General features: G+C 38.4%; 1 protein-coding gene across 6 annotated transcripts in view; it reads right to left on the bottom strand.

The window, feature by feature from the left end:
• Positions 1 to 22,477, bottom strand: part of PKIA (cAMP-dependent protein kinase inhibitor alpha) — a 98,379-nt gene extending 75,902 nt beyond the window's left edge. For 3 of the 6 annotated variants that reach the window (XM_069601068.1, XM_069601067.1, XM_069601071.1), the window contains exon 1: positions 22,045 to 22,176. Coding sequence is in view for 1 of the 6 variants with exons in the window: in XM_069601064.1 (XP_069457165.1) it covers positions 22,045 to 22,197 (153 nt within the window). In the remaining 5 variants the exon portion in view is untranslated. Of the gene's footprint in view, positions 1 to 22,044 lie in introns of all 6 variants that reach the window. The other 3 variants (XM_069601066.1, XM_069601064.1, XM_069601069.1) reach the window with 2 other exon arrangements.
• Between the last annotated feature and the right edge of the window lie 346 nt (positions 22,478 to 22,823).

The following is a 22,823-nucleotide window of genomic DNA, read 5'->3' as shown; positions in this document are numbered from 1 at the left end:
TCTCAGCTGTGCTGAGATGGACTCTGAACTTTGATCACTTATTGTTGTGACGTAAGCATCCAGAGCAGGTTCTAGAAACTCAAGATACTTATCAAACCCTTACCCTAAAAACTTGTGACAGAGAATCCCTTAAGGACAAATATTTCCTTTCCTGCGTCAATCATAATTCCTGCCAGATAGCTTTAACAACCTTGTATCTTTTATCTTTATAAGCAATGACTTTCTTTTCTACAGAGCACTCTTCAGATTTTACCTGAATTTGTGTCTCCAGAAGTACAATTCTTGCTGTTGTTCAATCGCTAAGTTATGTCTGACTCTTTGTGACCCCAGGGACTCTGGCCCACCAGGCTCCTCTGTCCATGGCGATTTCCCAGGCAAGAATACTGGAATGGGTTGCCACTTCCTTATCCAGAGGATCTTCCCAGCCCAGGGATTGAACACACGTCTCCTGCACTGCTCTTTACCACAGAGCCACCAGGGAAGACTAGCTCCCAAATAAAAGCTTGTTCTCTGCAGCCTCCATACTGATTATTGTTTGACAGTTGTGCACCATAGTTTATGAATATGCGATGCAAGTTCTTATCTCTGGATCATGCCTGAATATCCTTTTTGTTTAATTTAAATGCTATTTCCTAACAATGATTCCCTCCATGCATTGAGATAGAGTCCTAATTTTCACCTTAGATCTAGTCATGTGACAAAGCAATTATTACACTCATTTTCTCAGTCTTTTATGTGCTGTTTATTCATACTTTGATACAGCAAAAATGTTACTATTGAGGAAACTGTTTATTTTACCTATTAATTTGATCTCACCAACTTTTTCTTGTACATTTTCTATGTTACATTTAATCAACTTGAAGTTCTCACAGTTGATTTCCAGACCTACCAGTACACCACTTCTGCCTTTCAATACTCACTCACTGCATTTCTATGCACTTCCTTATTATTTTTGCTTCCAATTGCTCATAATTTAAAGTCCTCTTGTAATATCATGCATAATTCACTCACAGATGTAGGAAGAACAGATGTAATATCTTTCTGCCAAGGCATACACTCATTCACAATGCCCAGTGTTTTTTTTTCTGTTGTGTGTAAGATCTTTCTGCTGGGATGGGTCTTTACCATCTTTAAACATGCAAATCTCAGTCGCATACACTACCTTAACATCTCCAAATTCTACCAGTCTCCACGGCTATAAAGTTTAGAATAAGCTTTGATTCCTAAAGATCTGCTGTGTTCTGAATGTTTCATATGTTGAATCCCTATGTTGAAATTCCTCTGTTGAAACTGTAATGCCTGTGGGGGGTTAGTCGCTAAGTTGTTTCCGATTCTTGCGACCCCATAGACTGTAGCCTGCCATGCTCCACTGTCCATGGAATTCTCCAGGCAAGATTACTGGAGTGGGTTGCCATTTCCTTCTCCAGGGGATCTTCCCAACCCAGGAATCGAACCTGGGTCTCTTGTACTGCAGGCAAAGTCTTTACCAACTGAGCTATAAGGGAAGCCTGTGAGTGTGTAATGCCTGTGAATGTATGTGTTAATCGCTCAGTCATGTCTGACTCTTTGTGATTCCATGGACTGTAGCCCACCAGACTCCTCTGTCCATGGGATTCTCTAGGCAAGAACACTGGAGTGGGTTGCCATTCCCTCCTCCAGGGGAACTTCCCCACCCAGGGATAGTCAGGAGAACTATTCCAGGTTTTACTAGGCTAATCTTCAAGTTAGTTATCATAAGTGCCCATTCTCTTGATTTTTATTATTTTTATTTAATATTTTTTTATTATTTTATTGCCTTTTATTTCATATTGTTAAATATTTTTATTACCATTACTCTCATATCCCTCAGGGAAATTTTAGAAGTTTAGAGAAATGAAGAGTAGCTTCTTATGATAAGAAAAAGATTAAGGTGGATTACTGTCTATTTACTGAACATTTACGAGGAGTTGTCATATGCTAGGCATTCAAACATTGTGCTTTTGACGTCAGAAACCATTTCTGCTTTCAAGTGGTTTGTGGTAAACTGGAAAGTTTCAACTGAACCAAATAGTATAACATAACCACTAGATAAGTGCCAGGAGAGGGAACCAGGGTGGGAAGGAGGACACAGAGAAAAAATGAGTTTATCATGAAATACTTTTGAAGAATAGGACACCTGATATGTGTTTTGGAGGAAATGCATAAATGTGAAGACAAAAAAGGGTTTAGAAATGAGTATTATAGGCAGAGGCTACAGCATGATCTAAAGAGCATAAATAGCAATAGTGCTAAAGAACTGCCAATAGTTAAGTATGACTGAAGTATAAGATCCTTTGAGTAAGTAATGCAAACAATGCCAAAATGTTCATGGATAATCTATGGGAAGGATATACCACCTTTCTTTTTCATCCTAGAAATATTTACTGAGTGACTCTTATGTATCAATGATTATTGTAGGTTCTGCAATGAAAAAATTCAAGACTCCACCCTCCTGAAATCTGCATTCCACCTAGGGAAGAGACAAAAAATAAACCAACACCAAAATACACTGTGTGGCAGATAGGACCAAACATACGGAGAAAAACAAATCAGGGATGGAATGGAGCATGTGTCGGTTAACATGTGCACCTGCATGGAGACGCACAAGTTATTATTTTTATAGGATGATCAAGGCCTCACTGATGTGGTGACATCTGAGCAGAGACGTCAAGGTAGTCATAACCTATCTATTATCATACCCTCTAGTATCATAATCTATGTATGTGTGTATGGATTACTTTTCTTAAACATTTCCAGAAGATGAAATTATAAATGCCTTGGGATGAGAGGATGTTGAGAGTGTTGAAAGCACAAAGAGGCTGGTGTTCCTGGTATGGAAAGAGTGAGAAGAGCAGTGGATTAAGTGGAGAGCTGGTGGTGATGAAAGTGTTGTGGATTCAACAGGGTTTTTAGAGTCTCTTTCAGTACTTGTTCCCGTGTGGCTCCCCAAGTCTTAGACAGAGTCAAGGAAATAGCTAGCCCCATGCAGTGGAGAATGTGTATTTGGTAACTTTTGCTAAAGAGTTAAACTTAAAAGCCTAAAACTTTACAGAGTGAGAGAAATTTTGCTAAATTTCTTCCTTCCTACATCAGAATGGGTGATAGATGGATTAATCCAAAGAAATTTTTCACATAGGGAAAGCACCATGGAGATTTTTGTTTTATCTTGTTTTTTAATCACAGGGAAAAGAAATTACCATTACCACTTTGAATCTGAGAAAGAATGGAGCAAAGAGAGGTTAAACGGTCCATTAACTGGTAACCTGGGTTTAAGAGGGGGAAGGAAGGTCAGGAGTGTTCTATCCTGCTGCCCTCAGCCTCCACTCAGAGGAAGGCCATTTACCTTCAATGATCTCCCTGCAGCAGTCATGGTGATCTTCCCCAGAGTTAGGACAGCTTGGTGGCCCAGATCACAGGCTGCAGGCAGCTTTTCACAGCTCTCAGTCTTTCTGCTTCCTAAATTCCCATTCCTTTTACTTGAGCAACGGTTCATCAAATACGTAACAGCAGCAGAAGTTTCTCCTAGAAACTTGTTAGAAATGCAAATTCCCAGCTGAGCCTTTGGAAATCATTGTTTTGACAAGCCTTCTGACTCTCACTAAAGCTTGAGACCCACATTGCTCTTCGTCTGGGTCGAAGAGAGGAAGAGAGGGAGAGACAGAGAATGCCCAGGAAAGTACACTGGAAAGTAAATTCTGATAGCTTTTTATATGGCATTTTTCTATGATAATTTACAAATGATTGAAGAAAAACCACAAATTGAAACATTAGTTACTTTAAGGTCTCTTTAGCAGAAATCAATCTTATTTCATGGCAGGTCTCCTATAGTCGGATCTATTACTTAATAGGTCACTTCCTCATAGGGATGACTAATAGCAATTCAATAAAAACTGCTGTTTATATTTAAATAGCACTTTCTGTTCCAATATGTCAGAATGCTTGACAAGTAGTCAAAATGCAGCTCACCAATATTCTGAAGCCCATGGCCATAAATAACACACATCTACCATCACGGCTATTTACGGGTAGATTTCTTGTCTGGGAACTTGAAGTGCCTCCGCTATCTCTGTAGAAAGTCAATGACTAAAGGAGAAAACATCATTCAACTTAGTTCCCACAGGGAACCAAACTGATAAATTACTCACTGGCTTCTATCATTGTAACTCAAGGATAGATAATGATGTTCATCAAGGAAAAATTCCAAAGAACATCATTCTTGCACTACCTCTGATTCAACCCGATTTTGATAATCACCAGGCTCAATCTACATTAAATTATGATATGAATGCTCTGTAATTCCCTCTTACTTCTGATTGCACAGGATCAATGCCTCCTGAAGAATAAAGAGCAAAGGGTCACTACACTGACAGCCTTGGTGTTTAGTTGCTAAGTCATGTCCAACTCTTTGAGACCCCATGGACTGTAGCCCATTAACTATTTACAAGATTAATGACACTACTATTTATTATTAATCTTATAAAACTCCTTGTGTTAGATGTCTTTTACCCCCAAAATGCCAACCATGCATATTAAACTGACTTCTTTTTGTTGGTTTTGTGTATGATTTGTGTACATCTTTCTTGTTTCAATTTTAATGTTAAGTACCATTTCTGAGACTGCTGATTGCCACATAAGAAATGTTTAATAAAATTTCTAAATTATCTTGTTTAAAATCTACAATCATCCTAGCTTGAAGCACATAAACACAGATATAGGTTCCAGTTGCATGAGCAGTGCAAAAGAGTCATGTCTGACTCTTTGCAACCCCACGAATGGTAGCCCACGAGGCTCCCTTGTCCATGGGATTTTCTGCGCAAGAATACTGGAATGGGTTGCCATGCCCTCCTCCAGGGAATCTTACCCATCCAGGTATCGAACCTGAGTCTCCTGCATCTCCTGCAATGTAGGTGGATTCTTTACCCACTGAGCCACAACTGCATGGGAGTATGTACAAATTATCTGTTGATTAAGATACAGAACATGTCAGAGATTTGGATTTCCTGATAACCTTGAGTCAGAGCTGAGGTAAAAGCTTACGCAGGGCATGTTACCATTTTCTGAGTATATACTGAAAGAAGAAGTTGATGAGAGAGCATGCAAGATTTTCCAGGCTCCAAATGGAGCTTGACTCATCTGCATGCAAATGGCCAGTGAAACATAAGAGGAGCTCACTGTTCTGCTAGATTAAGCCTACCCTAGTGCATGAAGCAAAACAGAAACAAGAGGCTGAAGCCTCGGTTCTGAGGATCTTCACTCCACTTACCTGCTGTAATAGAACCAGGCAACAGACAAGAAAACAATGTGGGAACTGCTGTTGTGTGCCTTTAAATAAACACAGTGACCCTATATAATAGAACATGGTCCAGTGGATGCTCAAATACATCTGACCGATCAGAATAATTCCTCCTTTCTTGGTGGAATAGCTCTGATAGAAGTGGACAGAGCTGGACTTGGGAGTGCGAAATGGGTGCTTTCCCTCTTTCACAGGCTCTAAACTTCTTCAATTTTCCTATGATTTAAGCCTATTAGAATTTATGTACTTTTGAAAAAGGGTAGGTATTAAAATTAAGTAAGCTGAGAGTGTTAAGTGTGGAAAAAAAGATAATAAACTTAAGGTAGAATTATTACCATGAGAATTACCAGAACTGTTTTTGTTCCAAAACTGCACCTGCCATAGCATTTTAATTAGAATTAGAATTAGATAGAAATTGACTTGCTGTCTCCATTTTGATAATATTACCAGAAACTTCCCTTGAGGAAATTTAAAATTATTTATTCTATGTAAATCTCTTCAAGTCCTTAATTTGAACCTTATTATAAGAGATAACGCACAGTATCTACAAGCTGGCAAAATTCTGACAATTCTGCCAGCTTTTATTCTTTCTCTTTTTCTTCTTTCTCTCCCCCTTCCCTCCCCGCCCCCCATCTCTTTCCACAAAGCTAGTTAATGGGCATATGACAAATAGTAGGTATCAAACTCTTATATTCATTATAAGGGTTGGGAATGTGGAGTTTCACAAAAACAGAGACTTGATTTTAAACACTTATCTGCACCATACTAGCTGCACGACTATGACTAATTTAATCTTTCTGTGCCTCACTTTGTCCATATGTAAAATACATAATAATAGTGCCTGCCACTTAGGATTATTTTGAGAGGAAATTACATTTTTTTTTTTTAACACGGACCAGTCTTTTTTGAATTTGGTGTAATACTGCTTCTGTTTTATGTTTGGGTTTTTTGGCTGTGAGGCAGATGGGATCCTAGCTCATCTACCAGCAACTGAACCTATGTTGGAAGGCGAAGTCTTACTGGACTGCCACGGAAGTCCTTCTAATTGGTTGTAAAACAGTTGTTTAGTATAGAGAAATCATAATAAGTATTATTTTTCACTTCTTTGTATATATAACACTTAGTACTGGGATTCATAGTCTCAGAATCTAAAAAATATGTTTAGCTAAATGGGGAAAAGACAATTGTTACAGTAATTATTTCCTTACTTCCTCATTTTGTTTTTTTAACCGAATACAAGAATCATAATTTCTTGACATTATCTGTTGTCAATGAACAGTATAAGACCATAATATTATTTTTGAAAAGGCACTGAATATTTGAGATGAAGAAAACTGAGAAACAGTAGTAAATAAACTTTTTATTTTACCAATCCCAAGTGAAAGATGAAGTTAATGATGATATATGGAAAACACTGCAGAAGACATACAGAAAGAACTCCAACTACTTACAGCACACTTGAAATTCAAATGACAGTAAATGACTAATTCTTAAATCAAGAACCTTTCACTGAAATTAAAAACATAAATGCTTTCTTTTTCTTGCTTTCTGTAGGAGGTGAAAGTATTCAGTAGGTGTCAAGACTATTTTAAAAAGCAGGTTATAGTGATGATATTTCAGGAGCATAAAAATGCTAAGGCAGATCTCATAAAGATCTGTTTAAACTATGCTTAATAGAAACTTAGTGACTGAATGACTAACACACACACAGAAACTTAGTGAATTACATTTCAATTGACCAAAGTAGTTATAGGAGAGAATTTCCTGTGAATTTTACCTTTTGTTGTTGTTGTTTAGTTGCTCACTCGTGTCCAACTCTTTTTGGGACTTCATGGGCTATAGCCTACCAGGCTCCTCCATCTATGGGTTTCCCAGGAAAGAATACTAGAGCAGGTTTCCATTTCCTTCTCTAGGAAATCTTCCAAACTCAGGGATTGAACCTGGGTCTCCTGAGTTGCAGGCAGATTATTTACCATCCGAGCCATTAGGAAAGATACCAATGTCAACGTTATGTCCATGGAAACTAGACTGGCATGTTACTTAACTCAGCATCAGCACTGTCAATGTTTGTTCATTAAGCAATGCAGTCCTTTAGGTAAGAGGCATGGTTCTCTGTAGAAACTTACACAAATGGGATTAGGGTGAAAAACAACATAGATTTAAAAAAAAAAATTAAACCTAGGAACTTATCTAATATGGCCATTTCTTTGGACTGAACAAAGAAATTCATGTAAGTTTTCCTGGTTCAGGCTCCAGTGAGGTCTCTGGGCAAATTGGTAACTAGAACAAGATTCAGGTCTATTTCCACTTTCTCTTAAACGAGTCCAGTTCCTATTGCACAGAGGAAAGCACTAGATTGGCCATGGCATGAAACAGGTTTGAAATCTGGCCGATACTTAATAACTGTGCCCTTCTTAAACGGACAATTTGCTAAATTTTATGAACTTTAATTCCCTCCCACACCCTGTGCTAAATGAGTAAACTCCTTTTTCTACCAACTCTAGAGAATTAGGGTGGTCTTAAGAGAATGTGTATGTAAAAAATGCTTTGAACATTATTTAATGCTTTAAAAGTATTATTTATCATTATTATTTCAGGATGAGGGAAATCTCCCCCTCTTCTAATACATTCAGTGTTTTTATGACCAACCTAGGTCTTCCAGAGAGCTATGTAAAACTTGAACATTTTAACAATACCCGACAATGTTTAAATATTTAAAAAAAATTATCCAAGCTGGCACATTTCTTCTTAAACAGTTCCAAAAGTAATACATATATATTGCAATGAATTTGGAAATTCAGAAAGAGATTAAAAGGCAGTAAGAGTCACCCTGACTCTGTTTCTTGAGTTAACCATTGATAAATGATTTTTAAATTTTCTTTAGGTCTTTTTTCTCTATGTATATGACACTGAAAACCAAGCTGTAAATATGCGTATATTATTTAATATTATCTTCTCACTTAACATACTACAAAAAACAATTTTAATTTATTAGTTTCTGTATTGCTTCTTATTCTAAGCATTTAAAAATACTTAATAGTGAAGGTTACCTGTGAGCTATTATATAAAGTTCAGCATATACTATAAATATTTTAGAATTCATATGCTTTATCCCTATGTTTATAAGTTCCATAGACAATTCCAATATTTATAGTTAAAGACCATGAAAAAATATTAGTATTTTTAAATAAAAATAGTTAAATGGAGGGGATCTTCCTGACCCAGGGATCAAACGCGTGTCTGCTACACTGCAGGCAGATTCTTTACCATCTGAGCCACCAGGGAAGCCCCAAATAAAGACTGCTTTATTTAAAAGCTGACATGAAACCTCTAGAAAACTTCTTTCTACTTAAGTGAGGTGGTAGATATATTACCAAAACACCACCGAAATATAGATTAAAATTGAGTTTAAATAAAAATATGAATATGTACCACAGAACTGTTGTCTACCCATTATACTATTAACAATTGGTAACAGGAATATTATAGAGAATGATTGAACATTAATAATCATATGTCAATTACTAAGATCATATTTATGTGATACAATGATTTTGCAAAGGTAGAGTAGCAAACATCTGTGCGTTTTTATTGTCAAAGGCTGCCTGCCAACTGGCAATTCATTTCATAGGCTACGGTCTAAAATATATCATTTACTGATAGCCAAGAGACATCTCAGTATGTCATTAATAGTGTGGAAGCTCTAAATCAGGGATATTTTTGTCTCTATAATTTATATGCAACAGCAGCTATTAGAAACCAGAATAATAACACTAATAACCTTCAAGTTAATTTTGACTCTACGTCATAGCAATTTCAACGGAAGTTAATATATTCACATATGGAATCAAAATTCCTAAACTATATAGTATTACAATTGATGCAGTGTGTTTTTATGAAGTATTTATATGTATAATATTCATTAAAATGATAAAATGAAAACAATATAGAAATGTCATATTTGTATCCTAGAAAGGATGTAGAAGGCATTTCTGATAGTATAGGTTAATACATGATTAATCATACTACTTTTATTTATGAAGCATCCAAACATTAAACATCTATAAGATATTTCTTTACCATAAAGAGAATATATTCCAGAATTAATTTTAAAGTTTGCTTTCACTGTGCTTATGTTTTCTAATTGAGAAGTCTGCCCTTTAAGCATCTTTAAATCACAGAACTAATCAGATAGAAATCAACAGGAAACCAATAATCCATCTCACAGATTTGTTAAAACTTTGTATAAAACTGTTATGAATCTAAGAATGGAAAAAGCAGAATTATTAATCAACAAGTGGCTATTTGAAAAAATCTAGTTAATAGTAAACTACCTGGGATAGGGTAGTGAGGGAGATCAAAATTAATGTCAGACCAAGTTTGCTTCTTTTACTTGAAAAAACTGCAGTATATTGGGTTGTCCTAAGGGAGTTGGTGATGGACAGGGAGGCCTGGCATGCTGCAATTCATGGGGTCGCAAAGAGTCGGACACGACTGAGCGACTGAACTGAACTGAACTGAATCTGGGACTATGTAACTGCCAATCTCATGTTTCTAGCTTACTATGAGAGTGAATTTTTTTAGGTACAAGTGTAGAAAGAAACTAGAAAGTTCCAAAGTGCAGTTTCCTTCCTTCCTTTCCCCAACAAAAAAAAAAAAAAAAAGAGAAATACCTAACCAACAGATCTGATGGTTCCAAAAGGGGCAAGTCTCTATTTTGAAACACAATTCAATGAGAACATTCCAAATTAAGATTCTGTGAGACACTGAAAATTATGGTGTGAAATATAGAAGAATAAATTTCTAATGCACCATAAAATGTATTCCTCAAAACAAAACAGATAACGGAAGCCCAGAGCATTTAATGGATAAAATATAATCAAATGAAACAGAAACATGTTCCAAGCTGAAAAGCAGCAATACTACTATTCTCACATAATTATACAGTAGTTATAACCCAGTAAAACAGGTTTAAAAACACTTAAATATGTATAAATCTACATATACATATATATGTAGAAATAACATATGTAGTACCTGAAATACATTGTATTCAAATAGTAAAGAACCACTTTAAAATTTCAAAAATATTCTTTAAGTTTTGAAAAATACACAGTGAAAACATAAGTTTTCTTTGCAAAACTTGACTCTGGAAACAAAGACTATTCAAATGCTTCTCCAATAATTTGTTTATCTTAAATATTTGAAACAGAAGACAGATGTTCATGGAAACAGACATGTATAATCCAAACATATGTATATATATTAATAGACACATAAGTGATAAATATAATTAATATTTAATACACATAAAATACTTAACTTACTATATAGCATTACATCCTGATAAACCCACTGCTAACTGAAAATATTATAAATTGCAAACACTTATACTACACCCAGGGCTTCCCTGGTTGCTCAGATGGTAACGAATCTGCCTGCATTGCGGGAGACTGAGGTTCAACTCCTTGGTCCGGAAGATCTCCTGGAGATGAGAATGGCTACCCACTCCAGTATTCTTGCCTGGAGAATTTCATGGACAGAAGAGCCTGGTGGGCTACAGTCCATGGGTTCACAAAGAGTCAGACATGACTGAGCCACTGACACCAATGCTAGGATACCCACAATCTACCAACCATCATAGTTTAGCATAGCATACCTTCAGCATACTCAGAACAGTCACATTAGCCTACAGTTGGGCCGCATCAACTAATACAAGCCTATTTTATAACCTATTGAACACCTCATTTGTTTTATTGAACACTACTGAATGTGAAAAACAGAGTGGTTGTAAAGTGTGTCAGTTGTGATGCATGGCTGACTGGGAGCAGAAGCTAGCTGCTGCTGCTGAGCATCACCAGAGAGCATCAAGCTGCATATTGCAAGCCTGGGAAAAGATCAAAATTCAAAAAATATTTTTTCCACTAAGTGAGTATCACTTTTGCACCATCGTAAATCTGAAGAATCATTAAATTGAACCATTATAAATTGGGGAATGTCTATATGTATAATTTTTGTATAATATTTGTATATATATGTATGCACATGTATATTTAAAACAGGAATTTTCACTGTGTGCAACATATCATCTGAAGATCAGATTATACACAAAATCTATGCATCAAGCCTTTGGTGACTAGCTAATGAATTCAGCATTCAAACGGGGATTAAAAATATTGGTTTAGGAAGTAAGGACAAACTTTTAAAAATGTCTTATACTTTTTACTTACAAGAATAAGGTTAGGTACACATGATTTGTGGCTTCCCAAGTGGCACAGTGGTAAAGAATCCACCTGCCAAATCAGGAGACACGGGTTCAATCCCTGGGTCAGGAAGAACTCCTGGAGTAAGAAATGGCAACCCACCCACTCCAGTATTCTTGCCTGGAGAATTTCCATGGACGGAGGAGCCTGGTAGGCTGCAGTCCATGGGGTCGCAAAGAGCTGGACACACTGAGCATGCACGCATGCACATGCTCACATGCACACACACAGGATTAGACTCTACCAATAGAAATAAATTACTGCCAATTTGGCAAGAGCTGTTTATCACCACAAAATCCTCACTTGTTGAACAACTACAGCTCATATATTAAATGGAAGGTTTTAGGCACTTTTTGTACTTGTTTGCTTAAACCAAAGTGGTTCATATAAAAGTCATATAAAAATATAAAATTATGTGCTTTTTAAGCTGAACAAAATTGTTATCACACTAAACATGTCTGTGTACTCAAAGTACAGTTGTTATAGGCAGGTGTTTCTGGTACTAGTTTTCATATTAATTGAGGCTTTATTTTTTTATTTCTGTTTAAAGGTGTTGCTAGTGATTGAATCTACTCAGGAGCACATAGTAATGAACAGTACTCCATTAAAATTCTTACATGTACACTCTAAATTCTTTGAGATTCAGTAAAATAGAAAGATACCATATACCAAGATTTCTTTGTATATGATGTACAGTAGAGTTACAGATTAATTTTCCTTTTTGGACAACTTAATGATATTGATTAACATTTTAAAAAAACTTGAATAGTTACACATTTTTTAAAAAAAGGTTGGGGTACAAGGCAGATAGTGGGATTATCTTCAAAGGCTTTTGTTAGAGGAAATGAATGTCAAAAAAATGTTACTTGCCCTCTCTCCAGAGTTTCAACACTGTATTACAAAAAAATTAAATTGTCAACTATTGCTTTTAAAACAGAGAATAATTCCCACTTTCTATAACATTAGCTTCTGAAATCAACACCCATATTCAACAACCTTGATATCATGTCTGATCATGAGTCAGTGAAAAGAGTGACTAGACATATGGTACAATTCAGAAAGCGAGTAAGATGCCAACTGAGTTTTCCCAACTCATCCAATCAACTACTTGCAGAATTAAAAATAGAAGCTAAGTCTAATTCCCACAGCTTCTGCCAGATCAGAGCCTGACAACTTTGCATTGCAGTAGCTCCAACCTCTCCTGCCACTCGCATTACCTTTACTGAGACACCTTCCCATGAAGTTCAGTCATTTCAAGGCTTGGTTTAAAACACAGAGAAGTAGGAAGAGGTTCACAAAGTTGGGGAACAATTGTGGTAATGAGATCTCATTGTAAATTGCTCAGAAAAATTAAAAAGATAAAAGGTAGAAACATTTATTAATCCTTACTATGTACCTTCTTTAATCTTCATGACAACCTTATGATTTTCCTGTTTAAATGTCAAGAAATAACTCACAGTGGTTAAGTAACTTACCCTAAGTCATAAAGATAGAAAACAGTAGGGATATGATTCAAACTAGGTGGGGTTCAAGGTCCAAATTCACTTCCTGAAAGACATGATTGGGATATAAACGGTAGCCCAAACTCCCCAAAATAAATAAAAAATTAAAGAGAGAAAGGGAAGAGGAGGGCCTAGTAGCAAACCTTGAAGATAATGTTTAGAACTTTTTGATTGACCTTAAAAGTGACCAAAAGCTAGCTGCCTGAGAGTTTCAAGAATAAAATTGTTATTAAATTAGCCAAACAAAAAAACTCTTTTATTTACACTCACACACTTTGAAATCAACCAGATTGCTTTCCTTCCATTAATGCTACACTGCCATTTTATTTCATTTTCCATTTCATTTATTAAGAGGTAATTCAAACACAAGTATTTTACCTGAATAGTTTATTGATTTTTTTTTTTTTTACTATGACCAAGATGCCAATCTTCCTCCCCTTATTAAATGGACTTTTTAAATATCAGCTTATTTTAGTGTTAGATTTTAATTTCTGTAGTGAAATAGTGACTTCACAAATACGGAAATCTTTATAATCTTTAAAATTTGACTGGCTTTAAATCTGAATTTGGATTTGGTGAGTCTGATGGATTATTCTCAGTGACTACTGGACACAACCAATTCAAATTCAACATTATTTCTGCAACTCCCAGAAGCATTAAATTTTGTGAATGGAGTGAGAGCATTAGCACCCTGGTTGTTTTTCACTACACTTTGATTATCACAGAACCCAAGTGTGAAATCTCATGGAGAGAACTGTAAAAACTGGCCTAAAGACATCACTGACTTCTATTTATTCACATTCGCAGTATACAACAAAAGGAACAAAGCAGGCTGTGCTGCTGTTACTATTGCAATGACCAAGAATCCTCAGTCTCACACTCATCGCAGTCCATTAAAATATGGGCTTGTTAAAAAAAAAAAAGATATGGGCTTGTTGATTACCTAGGCCACCGTTAGAATGCTTGTTTTATGTCTGTTTTTTAATGAGTGCTTGATTAGACAGCACTAAGGACAAAAGTACATAGGGGAAATGTTTGTTAATAGGTTCCTCCATCCCAATCAAGTAAAGAAACAGTATACTTTAAATATTGCTGTGAAATGTCTAGGGTGTGTCTGCCTGTATTCTTGCAACCCTTCACCTTTACGTAGCTTTTCAAAAATATGTTATAACATGTTGCTTCATCCTTGTCCTTTTAGCATGTTAATGTCTAATTAAGTAAAGCATGATGCAATCCCCAGCAAGCTCTCAGTTTCTCCTTTCTGGGACAATGGAAATCAAGACAGCCTTCTTCTAAGGAAGGTAGTTAAAACTTTTGCCAATTGTGTTCACGCTTCAGATATTCCAACATTATGTAGTTTAGCTTAAATAAGACACCTGCATCTTTGGGATTTTATTATTTTGTTTCAAAATAAAATTTAAAAGATACTCTAAAAAGAAACTAAGAAAAAACAACAAAAGATACACCATAATGCAGGTACTTAAATATGAAATAAGGTAGTTTTAGATTAAAAATTCATCTTTTTATTTTTAAAATTAATCTAATTAAAATCTTAGATTTCACTTAAAATTGGCTAAAATGGTAAACTTTATGTTATGGGACATTTTACCAAAATAAAAATAAACTATAAAATAAAGTAAAAATTTACCTCATATTAGGTATATTATGAAGTTTCCATAAACTTGATTTTAGGAACTTATACAGCTATTATCATATTTGGGGACATATAAAGACAGCAAAGTTTCAATAATTTGGCCATCTGATGCAAAGAGCCGACTTATTTGAAAAGACACTGATGCTGGGAGAGATTGAACGCAGGAGAAGAAGGGGATGACAAAGGACAAGATGGTTGGATGACATCACCAACTCAATAGACGTGAGTTTGAGCAAGCTCTGGGAGATGGTGGAGGACAGGGAAGCCTGGCGTGCTGCAGTCCATGGGTCGTGAAGAGTCAGTTGGACACGACTAAGTGACTGAACAACAACAAAGAAAGCAACAGTTTAAGTAGTCTTCTTTTGAGTTTTTTCTCTCCATCTTTCCGTCTCTGTTTTTTCTAGGTTAATGGTCTTCTCACACCTGTCTTTGAATATTAGCATCAGTAGGAAGCAGTTAGCTCATACTGGTTTCCTTAAGTATCAGCTAAAAATCTTAATGTACTTTTATACTGGTAATTGTTTTAGAAACTGAGGGGGATGTAATTTCTTGGCAAAAGCAAATATATCACTGTAGATAGCATTATTAGAAAGAAATACTAACTTTCAGGAAGACATCCATCCATCCTAAGGAAACTGGATATATTTCAGAGTAGACTGCACCACTCAATTGCTGGCAATGCTCTTCCACATATTTGGCAGTATAGTACTCCAAGTCTGAGAGCTGTTTCTTTTTCATAAAAATGATTTTGATTGGAAAATCCTAAATAAATCATTTGGAATGTATAATATTTAGAGCTCCTTCTGGGATTCCTTTTCTATGAATCAAAGTTCTTTGACTCACTATCCTCCTTGGCACTTGCTTCCTAGTCTTCTCAGCTGCCTTTGTGCCAATGCTAGTGAAGAGTTCCGATTTTAAGTCCTAAAGCTGGGATAACAATAAAAGGAGAACCTTATCTCAAGTACCAGATATATCATGTTGTGAAAGTAAGCCCAGAGTGTGGTGACATCACCAAGGTCATTCCTGGCTCTACTCACCCTCACAGGAGGAACAACCAATAATTATTTGGAAACAGGACACTATTTGAGAGAATCCTAGAACACAGAGGTAAGGCTGAAGCACCTTTGCACCACAGAGTGAAAGACAGACTGTATTAGACTACACTGTTCCTCCCCCAGGCCAGTGGAGAACCACTGAAGGTCTGGTTCTTCCAGGAGGAGAAGAGAACTGGGGGACTGCCAGCACTGCCCCTAGCAGTAGAGTAGCTTTGTGGGAGCCACTACTTTGATCTGCTCCACTGGGTTTGCAGGGGAATCTGCAGGGCTTGACCACTGAAAGCTGGACTGTGATGAAGGTGTAAGGGGCAGGCAACAGCCAGCACATGGATTGTGACAGACAGAATTCATACCTGCAGTGCCCAAGTAATGATCACAACTAGTGTCTTTGTTCATCTATAGAGCCAGGTTAGGGTGCACTATAACCAGGGAAATCAGAGATTGCCTAGCCCCAGGGAAAGAGCACAGTCACAGCCTACCAATGTGGAGAGTATCTTCCGGCCATCTGAACAAAAGGGCTGGCAATAAATCCTTGCAGCTGTGTGGCCCAATGGCACTCTAACCAAGAGGCAGGCAGACACCCCCAAAGCAAAGAGTAGCAGGTGTGGAGGGTTCCTATACTAAGCTTAGGCAGGAAGATTAATTCTTAGCCAAGGCTGAGAGTAGCTCCCAGCTCCTCTCAACTGGGGAGCCTGTTTGAGAAATTAAGGGTAGCTGGAGTGGCCCTTCCCCAGTTCACCCATCCCCCTATCCCCACTCTATGAAGACAGTCTTCCTGCCCCAAATGACTAGAAGGGTTGGTGACAACTCCTAGAAATTGTGTGGCTCAGCAGTGAGCAAGCCTAGAGAAGGCACAGCTGATAGTCTGCAAAGAAAAGCCAGTGGCCTTGTTCAGTCAGAGAACCTGGAGCGTGGGTCAGGTTGAATTAAGACAACAAAAGAACTTTACTGGCTTTAAAGTTGCTTCTCCTGCTGCTGTGCCTGGGTAGGGAATTTAATTCATAGCGCTACTCATCACTGGGAAAAAAACTTCAGTCTGACCAACTAGGAGTCTAACCAGAACACACGGGAAGTTGTTTAGCCCATTCAACAGCCCAAGATACAATGGCACTTGACCCACATCTGCAGAGCAAAACCAGTGTCTTCACCTGACCAGGGAATTCAGTGCACACTCTGGCCTGACTTCGGTCCCCAAACAGTGAGCTATATATACAGGTTGTGTGTGCTGTCCTGGTGTTCTGCCAAGAAACTAATTCATAGCCCAATATACTACTGAATATAATTACCAGTGAAGTCTAGAGGAGGAACCAAATTAATCAAGTATCCAGATACGAATGTAAGGAATAAAGGATCACAAAAAATTAGGCAAATATGACACCACCAAAGGAAACTAATAAAGCTCCAATAAATGACCTTAAAAAAGTAAAGATCTAGGAACTGTCAAAGAATTCAGAATAATCCTCTTAAGGAAGTTTCAGTTCAGTTTAGATCAGTCGCTCAGTCGTGTCCGACTCTTTGCGACCCCATGAACTGCATCACGCCAGGCCTCCCTGTCCATCACCAACTCCCGGAGTTCACTCAAACTCACATCCATCGAGTCAGTGATGCCATCCAGCCATCTCATCCTCTGTTGTCCCCTTTTCCTCCTACCCCTAATCCCTCCCCGGATCAGCATATTTTCCAATGAGTCAACTCTTCGCATGAGGTAGCCAAAGTACTGGAGTTTCAGCTTTAGCATCATTTCTTCCAAAGAACACCCAAGGCTGATCTCCTTTAGAATGGACTGGTTGGCTGATCTCCAATAGAATGGATCTCCTTGCAGTCCAAGGGACTCTCAAGAGTTACTGAACTACCAAAAAACACAGACAGCTAACCGAAATTAGGAAAAATAACAGTGAACAAGACAAGATGTTTGACAAGGAAATAGAAATATATATATTTAAAAAAAAACAGGAATACTAGAATTAAAAAGTACAATAACAATAACTGAACTGAAGAATTCAATAGAGTATCAAAGGTAGATTCAACCATACAGAAGAAAGGATCAGCAGACTAGAGGATAAGACACTAGAAATTACCCAATGAAAGGACAAAAGAAAAAGAATGAACGATATATATGTTATGGGAATTCCAGGAGAAAAGAGAGGAAGGGACAGAAAGTATATTTAAAGCAATAATGGTTGACAACTTCCCAAACCTGGGATGACGAATGGATACCAGATCCATGAGGCCCAAATGACCCCAAATAGGTTGGACTCAAATATGTTTACATTGAGACACATTGTAATTAAATTGTCAAAAGTCAAAGACAAAAAAAGAATTTTAAGAGCAGCAAGAGAAAAGAGAAAAGGTACATATAAGGGAACTCTGGGATAACTGGATATTCACATGTAAAAGAAAGAAACTGGACCAATAAATCTTATAACACTCACAAAATTAACTTGAATTGGATTAAAGACTCGGGTGTAAGATCAGAAACCATGAAACTGCTAGAAGTAAACATAAGCATAAGGCTTATTATACATTACAGGGGTCTTGGTAATGACTTTTTGGATAAGTGGAAGTTTTGTTTTATGATGCTTACTATGTTTTTTAATATGGATGAGCCAATATCCATTTAAGGGCATATAAGTTCACAATAACTTTTGCTGAATATGACTATTTGAATGTACTTTCACTATTTATTTATTATATAAGGATTTTAAACAACTAAAGTGGTACTTGCAGACATTATTTAGAGCCTAACTTGGCTTTTGACTTCCAAGGTAGCACAGTAGCGAAGAATCTGCTTGCCAGTGCAGGAGATGCCAGAGATGCAGGTTTGATCCCTGGGTTGGGAAGATCCCCTGGAGAAGGAAATGGTAACCTACTCCAGTATTCTTGCCTGAAAAAAATTTCATGGACAGAGGAGCCTGGTGGGCTATAGTCCACAGTGTTGCAAAGAGTCAGCACAGCTGAATGACTAAACAAACACATACACCCAACTTGGCTATTAGAGTAGGTGGATATATACCCTGGAAAATAATAATTAATTTCTTCACTAAAATCAAATTGCTTAACACCTAGTTTGCATATACATAGCTAAGCACTGTATTATGAGTTGCAGATAATAAAAAGTTGTTAGTCACAGACTCTGCTCTCTAGGGCTGTTTTACAAGAGCAGATCATGTTCAAACTAAAGGGCAGACCAAAATGGAAAATGCCATAGGAATTCAGACAAGGGAGAAACACATCTCAGACACGATGGGAGGTGGGTAGGCTTTTGGAGAAGGCTCCATGGAAGAAGCAGTATAAGATGTGAGTAAGTTTTCAACATGTGAGTGAATGGAACAAAGAAGACATCAGGGTGTGATGTCCTGGGGCACAAACTGGAATAAAGACTACTTGGTCTAGGCTGGTCATGGGGTAATTTAAGGGGATTTGTAAGAAACTAAAAAAAATCCCATGGTCAGAGGAGCCTGGCGGGCTCCAGTCCAAGGTGTCACATAGAGTCAGACAGGACAGCATGCATGCATAATGACAACAAAGTTACTGATAACACTGACCACCCACCAGACCAAATACATTTTTACGGTACTGGAAAGCAACAGACTGATTTCAAATCTATCTTGTCAAAACTACAAAACATTCCTACAGTTCATTTAACATCTAACAGTGCACACCGTTCTATTTGGTGTTCCTCCTCCTTAATATCAGGTGATAAATTTTTCCTTTCTCTGGGAAACATTTTTTTAAAAAAAGAAATAAAGTCATAAATCAGTCTCAGTCAGGATATCACACAACTGTTTCTTCCCAAGGCTTTGAATTTAGAAACTTTCCTCAGAAATTGTTTAAATGCAACAAGGTCTAAGTTCAGAAATCCCTTAAATTTATTTATCTTACTTAGTTGTACTACAATTGGAAATTATATTTTCTATCTGGTTTTCTTTCTTCCCTAAAGGCTTCTCCAACTGTAATCTATAACTTAGTGCCTTCATCTCACCTGTAAATTCACTGGCAGGTAAGATGATTTTAAGCAGCACCAGTCCCCTAGTCATGACCCACTTCTTGCCAAACAATTTAGATTCTTCAGAAACCAAGTAACAGACGCTTTCAATTTCTAACCATCATTAGCATATTTTCGTGTGCTATCTTCAACATAAATATGCCTTTTAAAATTACAGATTTTTATTGTACTTAAGATCAGTTGTACTAACCTGTGTTTCATAGACCGTGGGCTATTATTTTAAAAATGAAATATCATTTACTATGCTTTTCACTTATTACTCAGAATAATTATTCCTACCGTTAAATATTTTACGATTAAGCAAGAAAGTCGTAAAAGAAAGGGTTTTGCTGTTTTTGTTCTTTGTTTCCTTGTCTAGTTGTGCCTGTGTCAAAATTTCAGAATCTTGAAAATTTAATATCTCAAACCCAAATCACATTCAACGCATAATAATAATAACAACAACAAGCCAAAAAATTTTTTGGTCCAAAGGTTTTCATGATTCAGAGGAAGAGTTCCTGGAGTGGACCACTTGGAGTGAAATTCCACCCCCCACCCCTACTCCTTCTGCCTCATATATTGAAGGTAGAAACAAAGAAACCAACTCAAATCTTTCCACAGTGTATTTATAAATAGAAAATCTGTAATCAGAAAAACAATAATGATAGATAATAGAGGTAACATGATTTTGCAGAACCAGTATCTATGTCTAAAAGCCATATTAATAATTTAAAAAAAAAAGGTAAGCAGAGGTCAATTTTTTAGCTATAAAACCCTGGTCCTCTTTTTCATTTATCTCCTCTCTCAATGTGTTAAAATTGCAGGGCTTTGGAGTCAAACTGTCTCTATAATTTCAAATGTAAAGAGAATAAATGTCTTTCTAAATAGAATATTATTAACAGAGACACCACAGTTCGGCTTATTGCAACTGTTGGGGAAGTGGCATATTTGCAATTCCCATCACAGCCATCTTAACCATTTCACAGAATATCATTCAAATGCACGTCCTTAGGTGGGCCACAGGAATGGGCACTTGAGCTCAGTAGCAAGGCGTCTGTGGGGAAATTCGAGGTCGGAACCCCTAAAAACTTGAGGACGCCCCAATAACCCGAGGCTTAGACTGGCCAGCTCCCCTGGCTTTCTCACTGCCTGTGGGGAAAGCCTCCGGAAACTCTTTTGAGGTATTGGGGGAATCCTAGGACAAACGCATTGCTTGCTTTGGCCGGAGGACTTGCTTCAGACCCTACCCAGCTAGGTGTCTCACAACCTTCTAAAAAAGGCTTCAAGAAAAACGGGATAGGCTGGCATTCACGTCCCTACTTCCACCTTTTCTTAGGCACAGGAGCAAAAATACGTTAGGTATAGCTCTCTTTCTCACAGCCCGACGGATTCTGTTGTCCTCGAAACCCGTCTGGGGTAGCTGCAGTGACTCCAATGAAGCCAGTTATCGGAAACCATATTGGTACTGGACTGAAAGGATTGTTTTCATGCCCTGTATTTGGGGGAAGGACACAAGCAACAATCCAAACGTGGTAGAGGGCAATGCCCTTTCTGAGTCCTTGACAAAATCAGTCATGGAAAAGAGGTGGTGGATAGGGGCTGACAAGAACTGGCTGGTGGATAGCCACAGCATCCACGGGGGTGGGGGGGGGGGGTGGGGGGGGGGAATTCAACTAAATGATTGACAAGAGAAATGAAGGGAAAAGTGGAGACAAGTGCTGCACAACCCAAGCTGAACTCCAGAAGGCAAGTTTCACCTCTAATCTGAGACTCTTTGTAAGGGTTGGGTGTTGAAGCGGGCGTTTGACGTCGAAATGTGCATGGAACCCATTCTGAGCACTGGAAAGGGAGAAGACGGAGGAAGGCAAAAGAAGAGGGAAGATTTTCGATGACTTCTCCAGGCTCCTGCCAAGGACCTGCTGCTCACAAACCAGAAAACACCCAAGCGAAGGTTGAAGGCAGCAACGTTAAAAGTGCAACTCAAAATTATTTTACATTTTGAATACTCTTTCAATATCTAAGTGAGTCTGGCATCGCAACGGTCGATTATCTTTAACAAGAATATAGAGGCTGACCGCCTTCTTTGTCTGCCCAAAAACACCGCTCTTCCGATCTCAAGCACTTGATTAACATTTCCAGTTGTTGCTCCTTCACCCCAATACAGAATGCAGCAGGGACAGTCGCCTTCTTCCCAGGGTATCACAAACCCCATTATGAACCGAGCGCAAAGCACCGCGCAGCGTGGCCGAGGCTAATGATAGCCCTGCAGCTTACCTTCTCGGGCGCGATCGAGGCAGCGCACGTCCCAGGCGTCCGCTGCCCCGGGCTGCAGTGCCGCCGCGCCGGGCGCTGCGTGGTCAACTCGGCTGGCCCCCACCTCACCTGCCAGCTGCTGCAGCCGCTCCCGCCGCCGAGCTCCGGCCGCATGAAGTCATCCCCCGCCCCGGGCCGGATCGCCACACTCCGCGCCAGCCGCGGGGGGAAAGGGACCTTTCCTGGCTGCGGGCAACCGCGCCCGGAAACTGCACCCGATAATTGCCCGGGTTCCCTGCTTTGGGATCATTTTCTATGAATGCTTTTTACCGAAGAAGCGTCGCCGGAAGGTGGACCAAGAGAGAAGCGGCCGAGAGACTCTCTCTGCAGAGCGCCTCTCCCCCGAGCGCTCCCCTGTCACTGCCGCCTCATGGACAGCTCCATTCCGGCGTGTGGGTTTCCCACCCTCCTCATCTTCCTTATCAGTATTGTTCATTTTGCTGAATTTGAGAGTGGGATTCTCTTTGGAGCTAGCATTCAAGCACTCGGAAAATATTTTAAATTGGCAACTAGATTTCTAAGCCCCTTGTAGCAGGCTCCACTTTCCTCCAACACACACACACCCACACACCTACTCGCGCACGTACACACACAGTCAAACACTCACAATTATGAAAGCCAGGACTTCTCGCTCTCTTACCTACGTAATGGAACAGGAAACTCCCAAAGGAGTGGAGAAGTAGGACCGGCTAGAGAAAGCACTCAAGCAAAGACAGGGGTGGCCCAGGATTTTGTTGCTG

This window comes from Ovis canadensis, chromosome 9, assembly GCF_042477335.2.
Source record: "Ovis canadensis isolate MfBH-ARS-UI-01 breed Bighorn chromosome 9, ARS-UI_OviCan_v2, whole genome shotgun sequence".
NCBI lineage: Eukaryota > Metazoa > Chordata > Mammalia > Artiodactyla > Bovidae > Ovis > Ovis canadensis.
The sequence above is the reverse complement of the archived record's forward strand: the minus strand, read 5'-3'. Positions and strand labels throughout refer to the sequence as shown.